The 14020-nt window shown below is 50.7% G+C and overlaps 1 protein-coding gene across 11 annotated transcripts in view; it reads right to left on the reverse strand.

Moving 5' to 3' along the window:
• DAB2IP (DAB2 interacting protein) overlaps positions 1–14020 on the reverse strand; it is a 212583-nt gene that overhangs the window by 169420 nt on the left and 29143 nt on the right. The window contains exon 1 of one of the 11 annotated variants that reach the window (XM_086325433.1): positions 5160–5197. The exons of the other annotated variants lie outside the window; for them this stretch is intronic. Coding sequence (XP_086181559.1) covers positions 5160–5180 — 21 coding nt within the window. The 5' untranslated portion in view covers positions 5181–5197. Of the gene's footprint in view, positions 1–5159; positions 5198–14020 lie in introns of those variants that run through there. 11 annotated transcript variants of the gene reach the window in all.

Below are 14020 nucleotides of genomic sequence, written 5' to 3' on the forward strand. Positions count from 1 at the left end.
CGACACAAGACGGAACAAATTCAAAGGCAAGAACTGCATTATCTGTGGTCTCTGCCCCACCCCTATCATAGCCATCACCAGCAGCTCTCCGCTGGCCGCCCACGCCTTCGTGGGCATCCCCCTGCCTCTACGCCGGCACCCTCTCCTAAAATAATATTCAGCACCTCTGAATTACCAAAATCAATTACTCCAAGAAGGAATTTCAGCAGACAGGCACTAGAATAAAGACAGCAGATAATTCCCACTGCCAGGTAATTGCTCCCCTGAGAATGTCTGATAATAAAAAAAGACTAGAAAAGAAAGTATTTTTTTCCCCAGAAAGGAAGGGGGCAGTGTGCATTGGTAAACAGAAGGTTTTGCTCCTTCTTTTGTTGCCTCCTTGCTGGCTCCTCTCCCCTTCCTTGACTGTGCCCCCTCAGTACTAGAGCACAATGGAGTCCCAGGAATTCCTGGTGGTTGGGGTGGGAGACATTGTGGCTGAGTTCTGGGGTCCCAGCGCTGGGGACACTGCTAGGTTCTCAGAGGACATTTGACTCTCACGTCCTTCCTTGGCCAAGATACAGACAGGTCAGCACCAGGGTTCCTGTTACACAGCAGCTCAGGGATGCGTGGTTTGGCAGTTAACCTCTCTCTATTTCATGTGTCCATCACACCCTTTCAACAAGGCTAAAAGGCCCTTGAGAGCAGGTCACAGTCAGCCGTCCCTTGTCACCTGGCCCTGAACACCCACATAAAGAACCTCACCACTTGATCCAGGGGGTGAGGGAGGGGCACACAGGTTTAGCTGGGACCAGTTACTTGGTTTCCTTGACTGTAAAATGGGGAGATTGCATCAAACTGGACTTCCCTGGTGGCTCAGATGGTAAAGCGTCTGTCTACAACGCGGGAGACCTGGGTTCAATCCCTGGGTTGGGAAGATCCCCTGGAGAAGGAAATGGCAATCCACTCCAGTACTATTGCCTGAAAAATCCCATGGACAGAGGAGCCTGGTAGGCTACAGTCTATGAGGTCTCAGAGTCGGACATGACTGAGCAACTTTTAGATGTCTACAACAGGCCACACCCCCGAGGAGGTCACAAAGCCTTTGTCAACAGGTATTCCGAGAAGAAAGTATCCTAGGGTTTCCCTGGTGGCTCAGTGGTGAAGAATTCGCCTGCCAATGCAGAAGACACAGGTTCGATCCCCGACCCGGGAAGATCCCACATGCCGTGGAACAACTAATCCCGTGCACCGCAACTATTGAGCCTGTGCTCTAGAGCCTGGGAGCCACAACTATTGGAGCCCGTGCACCCCAGAGCCTGTGCTCAACAGCAAGAAAAGCCATCGCAATGGGAAGCCCGTGCACCACAATGAGAGAGTAGCCCCTTCTCTCCACAACTAGAGAAAAGTCCATCCAGCAATGAAGACCCAGCACAGACAAAAATGAAGAAAGAAAGAAAGAATTTTTTAAAAAAAGAAGAAGAAAGTCTCCTAAGGTCAGAGGTTTGGAGAATTCTGGGGCAAGCAAAGTTCAGCAGGTTTCTGCATTGCAGAACTTCTCAGAACCTTTAAAATTGCTAGTGTGGATTGGTACTGTACGAATGGGCATCAAGTATGCAGCCTTTTCCAAAACTCCTTTTCTACAAAGTATCTTCCAGACTGCCTTTCCATGAAACATACCTGGGCCAACGACAGTTGCAGATAAAAGGCATAACAAGGATGTAGTAGGGCATTTAAGGGGACTGGTCGGGAACTCTAGGAAAATGCCATGTAGGCACAGTACTTGAGATAAGTCTTGAAAGAACAAGGGAGGGCAAGGACAAGGACATTCTAAATAGAAGGGACCACCCGGCAGCAGCCTAGAGGTAGGGAGAGCCCCAGACCTGCTGGTTGGGGTTATTACCTGGAGAAGAACAAGGTAAGACAAATGGGGAGGGTCTTGGCGTAAAGAACACGGTATGCTTTTTTTTTAAGATCCTTGAATATACCAGCTTACTCGTATGAGTACTTACATGTGCCAGCATTGTGGGTAGAACAATTCTTACAACTCCTATGAAATGGGGTTTATGGGACCCTCACCTTAGAGCCAAGGACGAGTTAAGCAGCTGTGCCATTTCACGCAGCTACCAGGTGGCAGGGCAGGGACTGGAAGCCCCCAGCACATCAAGTTCAGATCCCATGCCCTTGGAAATTCCCTGGTGGTCCAGTGGTTAGGACTCGGAAGGTTTCCTGCTGGGGACCAGGTTCAAACTCTCTTGCAGGAATAAGATCCTGCAAGCTGCATGGCACAGCCAAAACAAACAAACAGAAAATGACCTTAATCACTGTACTTCCCCACCCCAGAGCCACTAGGGGCAGGACAGAATCCAACGCCACCAACACCAGCAGAAGTGAGGAGTCAGTGATTCCTTGCCATGGGATGCCTTCTTCCCCAGCCTTGGTTTTGATGCATGCTCCATCAGCCAGTCCTCCCCAAATACGTACAGAGGTCATTAGTTCTGAATATTTTTAAAAAGCTGTCTTATCAACTATCCCTCTTGGAATGGGCAAGAAGGTGCCAAAACAGCATGTTGGCACCCAAAGAAACAGCGGCCAAACCCATCAACATCCTCAACAAGATATATGCCTCCCAAGCACGTGGCTACAGCTTGATTTACAGGGTCGAGAAGCTATTCTAAGAGGGAGAGGACCTCTCAAGGGGGAAAGGCGTCACCATCATCATCAAATACTTCAATAATCGTCTCAATCACAGAAAAGAAGGCACCGGCCGCTTCCTGCACTTCCACAGGAAAGGAAGCGAAGCGAAATTGTTTGCCTTCATTCAATTAGGTAATTAACTAGACAATGCAAAGAGAAATTCCAGCAAGGATATAAATACTTAAAATCCCTGAGCTAGATGGTGAGGAGGATGTCAACAACAGGAACTCAGTGGAGGGGAGAGGCCAGGGTGGAGAGGTGTGTCCTGTGCTAAAAACAACAGCAGGCAGAGAGCAGCTTTTAATGACAGGCACTTACCCTGCGCCAGCTCCGTGATAAGCACTTTACCTGCATGACCTCATCGATCCTCAAAACAACTTGGTTACCTGAGGGTCACTATTATCCTCGTAAGACAGATGGGGAAACTGAGGCACAGGCAGCGAAATGATTTGCCTGAGGGCACAGAATGGAAATGACAAATATAGCTCTGATTTCAGACCCGAATCTTCATGCATAAGCCTCCGTTCCCTCTCTACAGGCATGCCCAAGACAAAGGGGCTCTAGGGATGGACAGGTCTAAACAGGGAAACAGAAGGGATTGGACATCTTCTTGCTCCCCAACTGTCCTGACTGCCAGGCCTGGGACCTCCCAGCTGACCTGGCTGCAGGGTTGTCTCAGAGAACCAGGCACTGAGAAATCACTGGGAGAAGTGATTTTGCAATTCTGTTTACAGAAACCAGTGCGGCCGCCTCCAGCACCATTTCCTCCAGGAAGCCCTCCTGATATCTCACCCTCCCCACACCAACCTGTGGCCTCTCCAAAGACTAGGCATGCTTTCTCCCTAGGAACAGACCAAGAGGCTCTCTGAAGGGAGGGAGGAGCTGAACCTCACACTGACTTGAATCTCCCCACCCACCCCCAGGGTTTCCTAGATGGCGCTAGTGGAAAGGAATCCACCTGCAAATGCAGGCGACACAAGAGACACGAGAGACACAGGTTTGATCCCTGGGTTGGGAAGATCCCCTGGAGAAGGAAATGGCAACCCCACTCCAGTATTCTTGTCTGGGAAATCCCATGGACAGAGGAGCCTGTCAGGCTACAGTCCATGGACTCACAAAGAGTCGGACATGACTGAGCACACACACATACACACACACCCTCACACACCCACACACACCCTCCTCACCCAGCAGAGCTCCTTCGACAAACACTCACCACAGTGACTTAACCAGCAAAAACAAGCTCGAGTGTAATGTGAATGCCGTGCAAGATAGACTTTCAACACTTTAAAGAGCTATTTTCCCCATCATCCCCTTTCTCTAATCATCCCTGTATCGCACTTAAAAAAACACATTCAAAAACGTTTTTGTTTGGCCAATTTGTCACTCTGTACCTTTAAAAGAAAAAACAAATAAGTAGTTCATATAGTCATTTTAAATCAGACTTCTCCATACTCAGAATTGCCTTGACCGGAGTCAGTAAGTTCTGGAAAGGGGATTAGCCAGAGTTTCCCAAGACCAAGGCAAAGTTGACTGAGAAGTTCCCAAGTAACAGTGCTAATATGAATGGTGATAAGAGCAAAAACACTGGCACTGGCCTTCCCTGGTGGTCTGGTGATGAAAAATCCTTCTTGCAATTATACAGATTCAATTCCTGATCCAAGAAGATCCGTCATGCCACAAGACAACTAAACCCCTGCCCACAACTACTGAGCCCACACACCCCAACTACTGAAATCCACGCACCCCAGAGCCCGTGCTCCACAACAAGCAAGCCACCGCAGTGAGAAGCCGGAGCACCATAGTTAGAGAGTGGCCCCCGCTCGCCACAACTAGAGAAAGCCCATGTGCAGCAACAAAGACCCAGAGCAGCCAAAAACAATAAATACGTAAATAACACTAGCATTTATTAAGTGTTTACAAGGTACAGACATTGTACTGTGTTCTCTAGCTTCAAGTCTAGTTTTACCCCAACAACAACCCTAGGAGACAGAGATTATTGTTGTTCCCAATGTATAGACGAGAGTACCCAGGATCAGAGAAGTGAGGCAACTTTGTCCAAGGCCACACAGCTGGTAGGTGGAGCGGCCAGGACTCCAACCCAGGACTGTTTAATGGACCCTAGACTAACCCCTACCCTTAGCCTCTCCACAACACCAGGCCCCTCTGGGGTGGGAACAAGCTGCTTGGCTCTTTCTCTACTTCCTATCCCAAGCCCCAAGGATTTAGCATCCAACAATAAACCTCTCTATTCCAAATCTGAATCAACATAGCCTCAGTCAATTCCACTCAAAGGGAAATGCCCCCCAGCAACCATCTTGCCTTAAAGGCATCTTCTGGAGGAGGATGACAAAGGAATTAACATCAACACCGAAAAAGCCAACAGCTACAGGGGATGAAAAGAGACAGGCCCAGGACTGGTTGTCTGTGGGACCATGGTTTCTAACATGCCCTTCCCTCCCGGAGCCTGGATACAGCCATACCTGCTCTCCTATGTTCCTCATCTCTGACAGCTTGAGGCCAGTGCTGGAAGAGGAATATGGGGGATGATGTCAATCTAGGACTCCTCATTCATTCACCCCCTTCCTGCTCCTTGCCTGCTAATCACACCTAATTTCTCTGTATTTATGCTTTCACAGGAGTTCGCCTAGCAGCTGGAAGGCACAAAAGCACAGTGACTGACACCTCAAGCTATGAAGCAGAGAAGACTTTCATTTGAACTCCAGTTCGGCCCGTTCCAGAGGGGTGAGCTTAGGCAAGTCACTTCTCCTCTCTGGGCCTTGGTTTTCTCATCTGCAAAATGGAGATGATAACAGGACCTCCCAGGTCTCTTGTTGAGAATCAGAGGGGCTGATACTTGGAAAGCCTTGAGCCCAGATCCTGGCTCACAGGAAGTACTCATAGAAAGTGTGAGCTGCTAGGAATGGTTAGTACAGCCCACGAAGGTGCTGCCCCTCACATCCAGCCAGGATGGGGCAGAACAGACACTAACGCTGGGTTCAAGCTCTGGACACAGATCCAGTCTCCTGGAATCTGAGAGATGGCATAGCCCAGAACTGCAGTTCATGGGCCAAGTACAAAGTCCAAACCCACAGGTTTGTTTTTCTTACAGATATACACACAAAAAATCGACAAGTGGCTCAGAGTGAAAGTTCCCAAACCTTGGCATCCTCCCCCATCCCGAGGTGAGCAGTGAGCTCATCTGTGTGACTCAGCCGACGCAGACGCCAAGAGCCCTCTCCGGGAACCCGTAGGCTCAGCACAGCTGGCTCCCAGCCCCGGGAGGAGCCCAGGCTGCAGAACCAAGATTCATGGAGAGCTGGGAACCCCTGCTCTTGGCACCCAGAAGCAGATGGCTCTGAAAAAAGCAGGGCAGTGTTGCAGCCAGGACGGGGCTGGAGATCTGCGTTCAAGTCCCAACAAACCTACGCCTCTGTCTGCCCAACTCTAAAATGGATGGATGACGGGTTTCCAAGGCTCTGAGAGATCTGGTTTACCTCCCATCCTGCCCACCAGGGTCTCCCTCTACCTGAGGAAGAAGCAAAGAGCCAATAAAGGTATGGGTTAGAGGACAAAAGTCACTAAAATGTGTGGAAGGAGAGCCTGGTGGTCTGGGAGCTTGCCAGGGGCCAGGAGGCACTCACCCAGCCTGTAAAAGTTTCAGTGAATCAGGCTGGGACAGATGCACCTTCCGCCAACTTCAGTCACTGCCTCCTCCCTCTCCCTTAATTCCTCCCACCACAGCGAGGACAGACAGATAGACAAGCAGGAGAATGAGATTAAAAACAGGAGGAAGCCAAGAAGCCCAGACAGACTTTACCCTGGAACCCAGAGGCAGCAGAACATGGGGCTCCCCCTCCTCTATAGCACGAGGTTCCAGACAGAGAGCTGGGGAGGGGCAGGGTGTCTTCTGGATAAAGAAGGATCAAAATAAAAATTTGCTCTACTGGGACTTCCCTGGTCATCCAGTGATTAAGACTCTACGCTTCCACTGCAGGGAGCGCGGGTTCCATCCCTGGCTAGGTGAACTAAGACCCTGCTTGCCACCTGGTGTGGCCAAAAAAAAATCCCCCTTCCCCAAATCTGCTCTACCAAACACTATAAAAGGACACAGATAGCAAAGCCAGAGGGGCACATCGCACTGCGCCTTTGATAAAGCAGCAACTGCTGTGCTCTGGAATCCTCGATGGCTCCCCACTGCCTACAGCATCAGGTTCACACCCTTTATTATGACTTGCAAGGGGTTCCATCTCAGGTCCTGATGGTGCTTTTCTGCCTCACTCTCATTGCTACCCCACCTCCCCCCACATCCCTGCTTCAGCACTTACAGCCTCCCACTGCTCCCCAATGCCTGGGGCCTTGATCCACCCCCCCCCCGCTGCTCCCCAACGCCTGGGGCCTTGATCCATCTTGAGTCTCCCTTGCTGCTTCACTCAGCTGTTGTTGTTTAGTTGCCAAGCTGTGTCTGACTCTTTTGCGATCCCAGGGACGACAGTCCGCCAAGCTCCTCTGTCCACGGGATTTCCCAGGTAAGACTACTGCAGTGGGTTGCCATTTCCTTCTCCAGGGGATCTTCCTGACCCAGGGATCAAACTTGTATCTGCTGCTTGGCAGCCGGATTCTTTACTGTTGGGCCATCAGGGAAGCGTCTCTTAATAACTTATCCCTATTGTTTCAACCAACCCCTGCCCTCCTGCCGCATGTTGGCTTTAGACTTCAACTGGGCCCCTGGCAAGAATAAAGAACACAGGCATTAGGGGGCCAGGGAACAAACCTAGGTTCTGCCACCAAACGCTGGGTTCAGCCTCAAGCAGAACTCGGGCGCAGGCCTTCACGTGCTCCTTTATAAAGCGGGCAGTGCGACCTCTACCCACGTCAGCCGCTGCCGAGCCACTCGAGTGAGATAATGGAGCCAAAGGGCCCTGCACAGCCTCAAGTCTGACACGAACCCAAGGGATTAGGAGGCCTATTTTTAACTCCCCACATCCTGACCGAAAAACAAATCCCTCACATACACCCGGCAGATCCATATCAGGGGGCCTGGCGGAGCCTTTGGGAATTCTCTCCTCCCGGAAGCAGCGCCAGCTTTGATGGACGGGAAAGGCTCCCAGATCCCGACTCCAGCCAGCGCCAGCTTCCATTATGTCTGGCTGGGTCCCCCTGCCCCCCGTCAGACAGCCATTTCCTGGTGGACTCAGTTGTCACATCTTCTCCAGCCGGTGACAGACAGGGTCACCAAAGCTGCTGAGAAAGGCATTTAGTCATTCATCCATTCATTTACCACTCCTTCCCACCCCACGCTCTCTGAGGAGGTGGGGCCTGGGACAGCCTAGATAAGAGTCAGCTCTAAGGGACCCGTGCTAGGATGCTCAGTCTGGGGCTAGAGGAAGGGGTGGAGACCAGTGAATGGAGAAAACCAAAGTGACAGGACACTCAGTAACAAGGGCACGCTGGGAGAGACAGGACTTCAAGGGCCCTTGCTGGCTTCTAACCGGACAAGGGACTTGGGCAGCATCTGAACCTAAAGCCAGACCATCACCAATCTCGCTTCTCTCCCTCCAGCACCATCAGCATCCCTTGGACCTTACTCCAAGATGGGTCTTTAATAGCCACTGTGACCTACAAGGAGATGAAGACTTTGCACTTGGGGACACAGACCTCTTCCCTGGACATGTGGGCCAGCTGTGTGGGTGTTGACCAAAGTTTCTTCCCCTCCGGCCCACCTTGCCCACCTCCCACCACCTATGACCATGTTCAGCAAATGATGCTAGCAGGGAAGCAAGTTTAGAAGGAAAAAAGCCTCATTCTGAATGGGGACTCGTCATCAAGGAAAGCCCCCCTCCTGGCTCAATGACCTTTGCTAAACACAAAGACAGTCAGTCTCTGCAGCCCTAGAAAAGTCACGGGATCCCCGGGTGCCTCTGGAACCATGTCTCAGGACCCCCAAGACAATCCCCAGGACCTCACAGACCCTTTGGATATACCTGACAAACCCTTCTGAGTTCTAGAGAATCAGGTGCATCTTGGCTATGCTCCTCTGAGACCTGTGGTTCCGCCTGCAGGTGGGGGTGCTGACAAGGTACCCTTTTCAGGCCTGGTTCCGGGCCTCTCTGTCTTTGATGCCACAAAGCCAGAATAGACTTTCTTAAATAGCAGATCAAGAACGAGCCAAAGGAGGCAGAAAAGCCTCTCCAAAAAGCCTCTGTGCATCTCTCGGCTGGAGCCGGCTTAGCCCAGAACACAGATAGACAGGACCCCCACCTGTTCACACCAGGGAGTAGGATGCAGGCAAAAGCTCTGAGCCAAGAGCATAAAAACCAAGCCCAATTACAAGCCAGTGTCCGACTCTACAAGGCTTTATGAGCACTTACCAGACCAAGAAAGGCCCTCGTCGAGCCCCACCCACTCCGTGGGCACCTAGATGAGAGAGAGAGCTGGGCCTTGCCCTCAAGAAGTTCAGAACCCATCTCAGGAGACAGATAAGCCGATGACAATGTGTAAAGCAAGGCAGCTGATAAGAGCTGCAAGCCAGGACCGCACAGGGGGATGGCTACCCCTTGGTGATGAGACCCAGTGGAAGTGACATTTGTGCCAGATCCCGAGGGGCAGTTAGAATTTGGGCAATGAAGCAGTGGCCGAAAGAGAAGACCATACAGGAGTCACAGACGGAGACCGGGAAGCAGACAGCTTGAAGAACAGAGGGAGAAGAGGCAGGGAGGGAAGCTGGAGTGGGCGTGGAGACTTGATGGCCAGGCCAGGGAGTTACGGGTTTGATCTCGTGGGTGGGGGACAAGGATCCACCCCCAGGAAGGGAAGAAGACGCACGATGGAGTAGAAGCTGAGAGCAGGAGGCTGGCAGAGGCTACAGTTGACAAGGGCCTGCCTTAGGAAGCCAGAATGTGGGGGGTGGGAGACGGCTCTGGCATGGAGAGCAGGCAATTGGAAACCCCTCAGTCCCAACACAGACGCCAGCTGAGAGGGGCTGGACTCAAGGGAAGGCTGGGGATGCCCCATGGAGAGACGGTAGTGGCTCAGAAGGAGTAAAAGAGGCTACGATGTTCTCAGGGATTTCCCTAGTGGCCCAGTGGTTAAGACTCTGTATTTCCAATGCAGGGGGCATGGGTTCGATCCCTGGTAGGGGAACTAAGATCCCATAATACCTTGTGTCACAGCCAAAAAAAGAAACAGAGAGACTAGGATCTTCTCTTGGTCTCTCGGCCAAGGTTGTCCTGGGCTGAGAGCGGGATGCTGCTGGATCAATCTCAGAGCCCTGTGCTCCCCCTCAGCCCCCATCCACAACCCCCAGTCATTCCCACCATCACCCTCCTGCACTGTTCAGAGTCAGCCACCTCACCCAGCCCTGAGAATCTTCCTGCTGCCCAACCCCCAGCCCAGCTCCCTGAAGGTCCTGGACACTGAGCCCACAAAAGCCCTTTTGACTGGTTTCATAACAAGCACCCGTGCAGCACTCTGCCCTCCAACCCCACCCAACAAGCCACCCATGCCCTGAGCCCATCATGAGTAACCCCCAAGTCTGCCCCCAGAAATGCAGAAAAAAAGGGTAACCTGTGAATGTCAAGGTTGGGAAGAATCTTAGAGATCTAGCTAAACATACCCCCACCCACCCATTACAGACAAGGAAACCAAAGCTTTAAGGGATGACCAGCCCTACTCAGGATCACACAGCCCCATGGTGGCCCAGTCAAAGACTCTGGCACCAAGGTCCCAAACAGGTGGGGCAGAAAATAATGAGGCATGGGATACAGTGCAGAAAACACGTGTGCTATCGTTAAGGAACCCAGGTTCAAGTTTAGACCTTACCACCTCCGCCCCCACACACACAGACAGGAGAGCTTTGGACCTGTCACTGCAGCTTCCTGGACTCCAATGACCTCGTCCATAAAATGCGTGTTTACTAATTCAGTGTTTTCAGGAGATCAAAAAGGATCAAGTGGAACAAGGGCTCTGTGTACAGCAGAGCTAGGAGGCTGGGACAGGGACTCGGCCAAGGCCCAGGCAGGCGGTTCCTTTACCCCTCACCCCTCCTGGCCCCAGCCCTGTCCAGCCCTCCAGCTGTTTCCCTGCAGGTCAGCAGACCTTCCCACTGACCAGCAGAAAGGATGGATCTCCAGTGAATTTAAATGAATCTCCAGTGAATTTAAAACCCCAATACAGGGCTTTCCCAGTGGCCCAGTGGTTAAGACTCTGTCTTCCAAAGCAGGAGGTGGAAGTTCAATCCCTGGTCTGAGAACTAAGGTTTCATATACCGCAGGGTGTGGCCAAAGAATTTTTTATTAAAATAATAATTTAAAAAACACCAATGAACACGTGGCCCCCCTCCCCACTCCCCTCCTCCAGAGGTTAGAGAACAGCACCTCCTCTATGATCCACTGGATCATGGAAAAAGCAAGAGAGTTCCAAAAAACATCTATTTCTGCTTTATTGACTATGCCAAAGCCTTTGACTATGTCGATCACAATAAACTGTGGAAAATTCTGAAAGAGTTGGGAATACCAGACCACCTGACCTGCTTCTTGAGACATCTATATGCAGGTCAGGAAGCAACAGTTAGAACTGGACATGGAACAACAGACTGGTTCCAAATAGGAAAAGGAGTACGTCAAGGCTGTATACTGTCAACCTGCTTATTTAACTTATATGCAGAGTACATCATGAGAAACGCTGGGCTGGAAGAAGCACAAGCTGGAATCAAGATTGCTGGGAGAAACATCAATCACCTCAGATATGCAGATGACACCACCCTTATGGCAGAAAGTGAAGAGGAACTCAAAAGCCTCTTGATGAAAGTGAAAGTGGAGAGTGAAAAAGTTGGCTTAAAGCTCAACATTCAGAAAACGAAGATCATGGCATCTGGTCCCATCACTTCATGGGAAATAGATGGGGAAACAGTGGAAACAATGTCAGACTTTATTTTGGGGGGCTCCAAAATCACTGCAGATGGTGATTGCAGCCATGAAATTAAAAGACGCTTACTCCTTGGAAGGAAAGTTATGACCAACCTAGACAGTATATTCAAAAGCAGAGACATTTCTTTGTCAACAAAGGTCTGTCTAGACAAGGCTATGGTTTTTCTGGTGGTCATGTATGGATGTGAGAGTTGGACTGTGAAGAAAGCTGAGCGCCAAAGAATTGATGCTTTTGAACTGTGGTGTTGGAGAAGACTCTTGAGAGTCCTTTGGATGGCAAGGAGATTCAACCAGTCTACTCTAAAGGAGATCAGTCCTGGGTGTTCTTTGGAAGGAGTGATGCTAAAGCTGAAACTCCAGTACTTTGGCCACCTCATATGAAGAGTTGACTCATTGGAAAAGACTCTGATGCTGGGAGGGATTAGGGGCAGGAGGAAAAGGGGATGACAGAGGATGTGATGGTTGGATGGCATCACTGACTCAATGGACGTGAGTCTGAGTGAACTCCGGGAGTTGGTGATGGACAGGGAGGCCTGGCGTGCTGCGATTCATGGGGTTGCAAAGAGTTGGACACGACTGAGCGACTGAACTGAACTGAACTGAACCTCCTCTATGAGAGATCAGAGGCCATTGTGGGGCCATGGAGGAGGAAGAGGGCGTGTGTGGAGCAGGTCCTACCCACCTGTCCAGGGTCCCCATCACCCAGGCTGAGAAATCTGTGCACCTGGGCTTCATCCAACATCTTCCAATCCTTCTAGAAAGCAGAGGCTCGATATCTGGAGGGATGGGGGTGGAAGTGGGGTTGGGAATGGCACTCAGGGCCTCCTGGGAGCCAAGGGCACATGGCCATGCATATCCACTGTGGCAGGAGAGGCCTTATCAGGGTACTTCTGTCCTCCGAGAGCCTACCCCATAATGTGTGACATCCACCCAGGAGACTTCCACAGCCCTTCACAGAGAGCAGTCATCCTCCCCACTCCCCGCCCCAGTGGGTATAACATCATGTTCCAGGAAGGGAAAGTAACCAGCTCAAGGGAGTGACGTGTTTCTTATATGCACAGGACAGAAGTAGGAGTGGAGCCATGGGTCCTAAAGGCAGATGCTGCCTTTGGGATGTAGCCCCGCTCCTTATGGGTTGTGTGACCTTGGGTGGATCTCTTAACCTCTCTAAACGTGTTTCTTCATTTCCAAAATGAGGGTAAGAAAAGAACCCACCTCATGGGGCTGTCTTATATGGAAATAGTACGTGTGAAGTGCTCAGTACTGGGTCCAGCATATAACAAACACTCAATAAATGGTGTTATGATCATTGCCAGATTCAGTTCGGTGTGTTGAACGCCTCCGGGAAGGAACAGAATGCAGGCACCAGGGGACCACAGTGAATAATTGAGCCAATAAGAGATGCCTGAAGGTCTGTACCAGAACCAGTGGGTAGAAGTAACAGAGACACAGAACTTCTACTCCAAACAGGAAGAATTTTTGAACAGACTGGAGTTGCCCAATCATGAAACTGGCTGCCTGGTGGGCTGCCACTCGAGGAGCCCAGCAAAAAAGACTAGATGCTCACCAGGTGGAGATGCAGCTTGGACAAAGCAGAATGGGGATGGAGCGGGTGGATGATCTTGAAGGTGACTTTGGCCAGATTCTGCACATCAACCCCTCTCCCCATGTGCTGGTTAATTTCCCCTGATATTTACAGCTGCTACCACCTAGCATTCAAGAGGGGTGGGAGCAGATTGTGGTAGACAGAAGGCCTTATATCTTCCAAATAATTCATGACAAGGATGGGGATGGATGGGACTGTCTTAAATCTGAGGCCTGCAAACCCACTGAAATCATATGCTTTGGGGAGGTGGGTACATACATTTGTGTACTTTTCTCAAAAGGACTAGTTAAGAGCGGCTGAGAAAGCGGTCCACACTGACTTTTGAGAGAAGAGGAAACTGAGTCACAAAGGATCTGGGTCACTCTGGCAGCAAGAAGGCCCAAGTTCCAGGATGCAGACTGGCAATCCAAAGCTGTTGTCCTTTAAGTCAGATACCTTCCATGCCTAACCTCACAAAAGCCTCACCACAGCCTCCAGGAGTGGAAACTTTGAGCTCAGAGAGGTTAGGAAGCCGGCCCGAAGACGCACAGTGGATGAATGGCCAGGCTGGGGTCTGAACCCAGGTTCTCTGGGCTCCAAAGCTTGTGTCTGGTATCTTTTTTTAACGCTCAAGTGGACCATCTCAGGTCAAGAAAATAGAAAGGCATTTGGCTTTGATATTGAGAAGCAATAATGATGATCATCAAAAAGGATGACCCTCATAGGTGAAAAGCGACCTACCTAGTCATCCTCAGTTAAAATTAAATTCAAATCAAAATTAATTTCTGCCTTACATAAAAGAAGAGGGCAGGAGAGGAGAAGTGCAGTATCC

The sequence above is a fragment of the Bos grunniens genome, chromosome 11, assembly GCF_055505025.1.
Source record: "Bos grunniens cultivar Pamir isolate PY7600 chromosome 11, Bosgru_T2T1.0, whole genome shotgun sequence".
In the NCBI taxonomy this organism is placed as follows: domain Eukaryota; kingdom Metazoa; phylum Chordata; class Mammalia; order Artiodactyla; family Bovidae; genus Bos; species Bos grunniens.